Here is a 6800-nt window from a genome sequence, read left to right on the forward strand (position 1 = left end):
CCTTTCCACAGCATGTACAACCAGCACACCTCTTCTTCCCTCCAATGAGAAATTTGGTCAAAGAGACGGAAAGGTCAGTTACAGAGATTTCCCCTATACACAGATGCTCACATGAACGGGGGGTTGGAGCATGAGGGTCATGATGGAGACAGTTGGAGTCAGAAGCTTTGAGAGTGTGGGGGTGACAGAGGGCATGGAGTAGGGGCTCGAGATTGTGACCCTTAGATTAGCTAGGCAGCGGTTGGAGACAGGAAGAGTGGGTGAAGAAGGAAGGGAAAGGTTACTAGGGTGCAGGGGATAAGGAAAAGCTCAGAGACCAGGATGAGACAAGAGTAAACCCATCTCCTGTCTGGACCCTGGGACCCCAGAGCTCTCCTTTGCTTTAGCCACCGATTACAAGAAGCAGAGGAGGTTAGAGGTCTGGCCTCTTCTGCCTTCACCTAGCCAAGAAGGCAGCAATAATGAAATGATCCTAATACCGTGTGATAAGGGTGTTATGAATCACAGTGAACACGGCATCTTTACACGCATTGCCTCACTTAATCCCAGCTTAATCTCATTGGAGAAACGTTGCCCTGACCTGGGCATTTAGAAGCCTGGGTTCTAGATTCCGACCTGCCTCTGCCTGGTCAGGTGGCTTCCTTCCTCTGCAGGCTGCAGAGTCCACACGTGGTAACTGTCAGGCGGTGGGAACTGGAAGAGGGTGGAGCACAGTGCAGGGAGGAAGGAAAGAGGGAACAGAGATTCCTGGCCAGGAAGGACAATAAGTGATGGAGGGGTGTTGCCCAGTGCCTGTGGTTGCATGCCTGAGCACCTTGCCCTGCCAGCCATACGCATGCGCTGTGTGCCGGGCTCCAGGACTCACTTGCGAAACAGAGTGTCTCCTTTCAAGCAGTGTCTAGTTGCAAATCTCCCCCTCTCCCGGGACAAAAGCTGGGGCCCCACAGAGGGCTTTTGTTTTCTTTGCCCAAGTGGAAGGCTAATCTTTAGGTGCGTGTGGGCTCCCTGGGGATGGGAGTCATGCACACCCGTATGCCTGACTCTCCTCTCTCCCTTGAAGAGCCCTCCTCCCTCGGGGCAGAAAGTCCTTGGATACCCAGTCCTCCCTTCTCTAGAGGTCACGTCTAGGGGACTTGTTCTCTAGTTGACACGTTCCTTCCAGCAATGAGCCCCAGCAAGTCTTTGGGCTGAGGACTGGTGGAATCTTGTGGAATCTTCCCAGAGGGTCGAAGAAGAGGTTGGAAACCAGCTTCCCACCCCCACCCCCCTTTTCTGGGGCTGTCTGCAAGGGAGCACTCATCCGTAGCAGAGAAACTGGATTTATTGCAGGTACAGGAGAAGGCCAAAGCGAGAATGAAAGTCCCCCGCCCTGTATCACCACGGGCACTCGGGGTCACGCTCAGGAACATGCAGTCTCTGCACATGAGGAAAGAAACATGCGGAGATGGACGAGCACTTCTACATCCTAATAAAATCAGACGCACTAACCACAGACCCCCAAGGTGGTCTCTATGCACTTCTTCCCAGGCACCAGAGCGGGCTCTCCAGAGCTCTCCGTCTCCCGCCCGCCTGCCTTCCCTCCCCACTGCCTCGGTCCCCAAGTGTCTGGTTCCCTACAAGGGGTGAGCTCGAGGGTAGCAGGGGCCAAGGCTTCGGGGCCAAGGTACTGCCAGGCTTCCGGGCGAGCCCTTTCTTGAGGCTCACGGCGCTGGCAAGCGCTGGAGCAGCTATTATGCACTGGGAACCGACAGCGGGCCAGGAGGGGAGAGGGGGCGAGCCGTCGGCCCGCTGCGCTGCGGTGCGCGGCGGTGTGCTGCGGGGTCGCTCAAGCCTTGCTGCCACGAGGCAGGCTCTGCGGAGAGTGGAGCTCCACCGACTGCCGCCGCCGCACTTCGCGTTCCTCCCAGTCGGTGTCGGGTTCCAGGCCCTTGAGCACTGCCAGGCGCTCCTGCAGGCTCTTTGCCGAGGGGAACAGCAGGTAGTTGTAGAGGAGGGAGCCGATGATGGCGCCCACCAGGGGTCCGATCCAGAAGACCTGAATAGGAGGGAGAAGGCTCTGGCACCCGCTCACCCAGCCGGCAGCACCTCCTGGACACGCTGCTGACCCGGTCGGTTAGTGTAGGAACTGGCCCTCCTATACCTCTGATATAGACAAGACTTATCAATAAAGGTCGTCATGAGCCGCCAAGGGCGACTTGTCAGTGTGTGGGGTGAGTGGGCAAATTCAGTGAGTCCTGCTTCCAGCACTTGTGTGAACTTAGACAGTCACTGCCTCTGCGCCTGTATCTTTCCCCACAAGACTGCTCATTTCAGGAGGTGAGGCAATTAAACGGGCTAAGGTTTGCAAAGCTCTGAGAAAAACGCCCGGCACACCAAACCCTGCTAACTGTTAAGTATGAATATCATTTACTGGGTTCTGAATGCCAGGCACTGTGTTATGGAAATAAGCTTGCTTAATTTCTCCCAAGAAAGCCAATAAAACACCGACTGTTATTTTCATTTATAGCAAGAGAAGGGGAATGGGGGAGAGATGTCACAGCTCTGTTGAGTGGAACAAAGGTTTCCTAAGACCTCAGGACAAATGGAGAGGGATTGAAAGCCCCTAGCCCACAAGTGTGATATGGCCCCTAGTGTCTCTCTGGAATGGTTTCTAGGAATGGGGAAGGCAGGGGTTTGGCCATTACCCAGTGATCATCAAACTTGCCAGTGACAACTGCTGGAGCCAGGGAACGGGCTGGATTCATGGAGCAGCCGGTAAAGTAGATCTGTAGTGGGAGGGAGGGAGGGGAGAGAAGGGGGTGAGGACAGGAAGCGCAGCTCACCCTCCTCACCAGTGCTGGGGAGGCTTGGCCTCAGCTTAAAGTGAACCCGTGAAAGTTGGGACTTAGCTATCCATACCTTTCATCCCAGCACTTGGGAGACAAGATCTCTGTGAGTTCAAGAACACCCTGGTCTACTCAGTGAGTTTCAGGACAGCCTAGACTACATACATAGTAAGACCCAGACTCAAAAAAAAAAAAAAAAAAAGGATATGGGGACTGCAGGTGGTTAATTCCTGGGCTTGTATTCACTTGAGACTGGAAGGATATCTGTCTTTTAGGGGTCACAGCTTCTCCTCCTTGGGAGTTCTGTGGGATAGTCTCTCTAGGGAGTGGTGTGTATCGATCTCTACAGTGATATGTGGCTGTTTCTTTGGGGCACATGTATGTTTTAGTTCTTGTTGGGCAGCTGGAACCTGTCGCTGTGACTTACCCCAAGGAGGTGGCCCAGGGTAACAGAGAAACCAATGGAGAGGGCAGGACTACCCAGGTTGTCACTGCGGCGCTCATCGGTGGAGGCAAAGATGCACAGTACCAGCTGCATGGTCAGGAAGAGCTCCACAGTCACCGCCTGGCCGGCTGTTGCGTTGTTGTGGAGCTGGAGAGAGAGATGGAGGGATGAGTCCAGGGGGGCTGGTCATACTGTCCCCTCTTTCTGGCTCCATGGAGAAATCAAGGAGGCTGAGAACCAGAAACCCCTCCCCCCTTAATTGTAATCACTGCCCCTTCTGAATCCTGGTCCCAAGGGAGAGGATGGACCAGGGACAGCCCAAGGCTGAGAGAAAAATGCTAGAACCGGATAGATAAGTAGGCTGAGGTTTGTGAGAGGAAAGAGATACTGTGTTTCGAGAGATACTGTGTTTCAGATGTTGGGAAGAGGTCCCTATTGTAGCAGGAAGCTTTGGACCTAGTACTAGTTAGGCTAGTATGATCTCTAGGTCATACTGATGCAACAGGATACTGAGGAGGGTGGTCAGTCTTCCTGTGGTCCCACGGTCAGGGAACTTATAGTCTGTCCCTCTCACCTCTCGCTGCCTCCCCTCCACCCCTTGCATTCAGGCCTTGCTTCTGTCCCCACAGCTGCTCCCTGCACACCCTGTGGAGGCTGAGGATGCTGAAGGCGGAGCTTCCATACCCACATAGGGTATCCACCGTCCCTGTAGCCCCTACCCCGGGAAAGAAGAGAACTTGGGGCTGAGCTCAGAGGCCATTTCATAACCTGGGCGCACCCAGCACTGCATTTCTCTCAGGGTTTTGTCATCCTGCACCCCACACCCTGCCCTCTGGGGTTGAGCACTGCATAGGGTAGATTGGTGACAACTTTCAACTCCCACACTCCTCTATGTCCTGAGCTCCTAGCCTGATGCTTCAAGGTCTTTCTGGGGTCTAGCCTCAGCCTCTACTAAGCTACAGTCTCTTAGAGATAGGAACTAGGACTTGGAACTTCCACGTTGGTGGCGTCTGACTCCCCGGGAAACTCGGTGGCGTCTGACTCCCCGGGAAACTATCTGCTTTGGTTTCAGTGTCTCATTTTGTACGACTGCAGAGGATAAAACCAATCCTAGAAGATCAAGGGTGACAAGGATGAGCCTCTAGTCCCACTCTTGCTGGTAACTAGTCTCCTGTGCGAGACTGATGGTGTAGGTGTGAGTCTGGTGTCACACAAGCCCGGGCTGTCCTTGGACGATACTGTTAATTGCTTCCATGATTTGGGTCCACTGAATGCTGGGTTAAAACCATAAGGAGGGGGGGAACTCAGAACTGAACTTACAGTGCTCTACCAAAGATAAGATAGTATGTGGCCTGGCACAGGGATGATCTCAGTCAGTGGCAGCTTCCTGGGGTCCAAGCTGACTCTTGGTGGCATCCTCAGAGAACACTGACTGGTTTCCCACTAGCCTCAGGGCGAATAGGCCCTATGATGCCTATTTCCAGACAGTCAGGGTTCCCTCTACCATTTAAGGGGGGTCAATGCAGAGAAACAGCCTTCGGTGCTGAGGGTTGGGTAGGCTGCAAGGGGTGGCTGTTCTCCAGGGCTTTAGTGTTCCCAATGCCTTGCTGCTAGAGAAAGCCTATGATATGTTTTCAGGGGATTCTTTAACTAGCTGTGTATCTCCCTGTTGTAAAGCAAGCTCATTTTTTTGGGGGGGGGGGTTGGTTTTTCGAGACAGGGTTTCTCTGTGTAGCCCTGGCTGTCCTGGAACTCACTCTGTAGACCAGGCTAGCCTCGAACTCTCAAACTCAGAAATCTGCCTGCCTCTGCCTCCGAAGTGCTGGGATTAAAGGCGTGCACCACCACCACTGGCTGATCATTTAATTTCTAATAGACATAGATACACTATCCCTCAGCTTGCCCTTCTCCCCTTCTTGGCTCTAGGTGTCCAGCCTCACCTTGTTTTCTGTTGTTTGAAAAGGGTGTTCCCTCATGGGAGGCTGTCTGTTCCCCTTACGAGGAAAGCCGTGTGTGTGTGTGTGTGTGTGTGTGTGTGTGTGTGTGTTTTCACACTAAGGGATTGAGTCAGTGGAGAAATGAAGGAGGAGGCGGCCCAAGAGGCACTTGCTTTCCTGGTTTGGGTACAGAGTGCACGTTGTGCTGAAGGGATCCCCAGATTCCTAGGTCTGCACAGATTGGAGAGCAGAGGGACCACGGCTTCACCATCAACTCTCAAAATGCCCAGGTGCTGTTCAGCATTATAACATGAAGGCAGACTCCAGGAGTCTCTTCCTGCCAGCTTCTGCTAGGTTCTAACAAATGAGCGCATCTGATCTTCTGCCTCCCTTTCCAAGTCTGCTTCTTGGTTTGTGAGACAAAGCCCAGATGGCACTTCAGATAGTTGGTTGAGGGAGAGATTATGGGTTTTGTGGTTGAATCAGGGTTTGGGGTTTTAGCGATGCTTCCTGCCTGGAGCCTGCATCCCCCTCCCCCCATACAGAGCTGTCAGTGTTTGCCTTGTGAGGGACACTGTCCAGTCCTTGCATGCTCAATGCTGCTGGGATGTTTCATTCCTTCCTCTCTAGATCCTTGTGGCTGTACTCTGGAGTCCCCGAGGCCCTAAAGGCCTGTCTGTGCTAGCTTGCTGTGTCTTGTCTAGCCTAGTCCTCCTGTGGAGTCTAACAGGGTGGAAGGCCCTACAGGTAGCCACCAGGATTCTGCTCTCTTCTGTTGCTCTCCTTGGGTAGCTGTGTTCCTGGCCTTCTGCTCTCTGTTCCCCCACCCAGAGCCTGTCCCACCCATCTTACCCTTCACAAGGGTTTTCAGTGTCTGCCCCTCCGCGAAGGGACAAAACTCAGGCTACTCACAGCATTGACAGCCAGGTCTCCGCGGATTTCTACTGGAGTAATCTCATGGAGGATCGCAGCCCCGGCCACAGCCCCCAGCAGCTGGGCGGCCACATAGAAGGCAGCTCGAAGGAAGGAGACATGGCAGCCCACCAGGCATGCCACTGTCACAGCAGGGTTGATGTGGGCCCCGCTGACATGGCCCAGAGCCTGGACCAGGGTGCCGATGCCCAGACCAAAAGCCACGGCGATCTGGAGCACGGAGGGTGGGGAGCTGGCCCACTGGAGGGCTGAACCAAGGCCAAAGAAGACAAAAAGGAGCGTGGCCAGGAACTCAGCCAGCACCGCTCGGGAGAAGGCTATGGATCGGAGTTCCCACATGCTGCTCAGTCTTCTGAGCGCCGGCCAGTGGTCTGGGCCACGGGGGTGGCTCTTCCTCCCTCCCTCTCTCTTTCTCGTCTCTCTTCCTCTGGGCCTCTGGGGAGACTAGACTGTGGGCACTTATAGGGCCTTCCTATCGTAGACCTGGGCACGTGGGGTGGAGGAGGCGTTCCTGCCAACACCGCGCTCTCCCATGGTGGCCTTGCCCCCACCCCTGCTCCCGCCGACCCGAAGGCCTATCACCCCCATCTTACCTTTCACAGCTGACTAATGTTCTCCTCGTTAATGAACTCCAGATAAGGATTGACGTCCTCTGTTTTC

The 6800-nt window shown here is 54.3% G+C and overlaps 1 protein-coding gene across 1 annotated transcript; it reads right to left on the minus strand.

Moving 5' to 3' along the window:
- Positions 1–1305: 1305 nt before the first annotated feature.
- On the minus strand, positions 1306–6570 carry Aqp2 (aquaporin 2). Its single transcript, XM_028788325.1, has 4 exons — positions 6120–6570; positions 3253–3417; positions 2685–2765; positions 1306–2035 (listed from the first exon to the last, which is right to left on the minus strand). The coding sequence occupies exons 1-4, from the start codon at positions 6477–6479 to the stop codon at positions 1826–1828; spliced, it is 816 nt and encodes a 271-aa protein (XP_028644158.1). The 5' UTR covers positions 6480–6570; the 3' UTR covers positions 1306–1825.
- Positions 6571–6800: the final 230 nt, after the last annotated feature.

Source organism: Grammomys surdaster, unplaced genomic scaffold, assembly GCF_004785775.1.
Source record: "Grammomys surdaster isolate TR1022 unplaced genomic scaffold, NIH_TR_1.0 125742, whole genome shotgun sequence".
NCBI lineage: Eukaryota > Metazoa > Chordata > Mammalia > Rodentia > Muridae > Grammomys > Grammomys surdaster.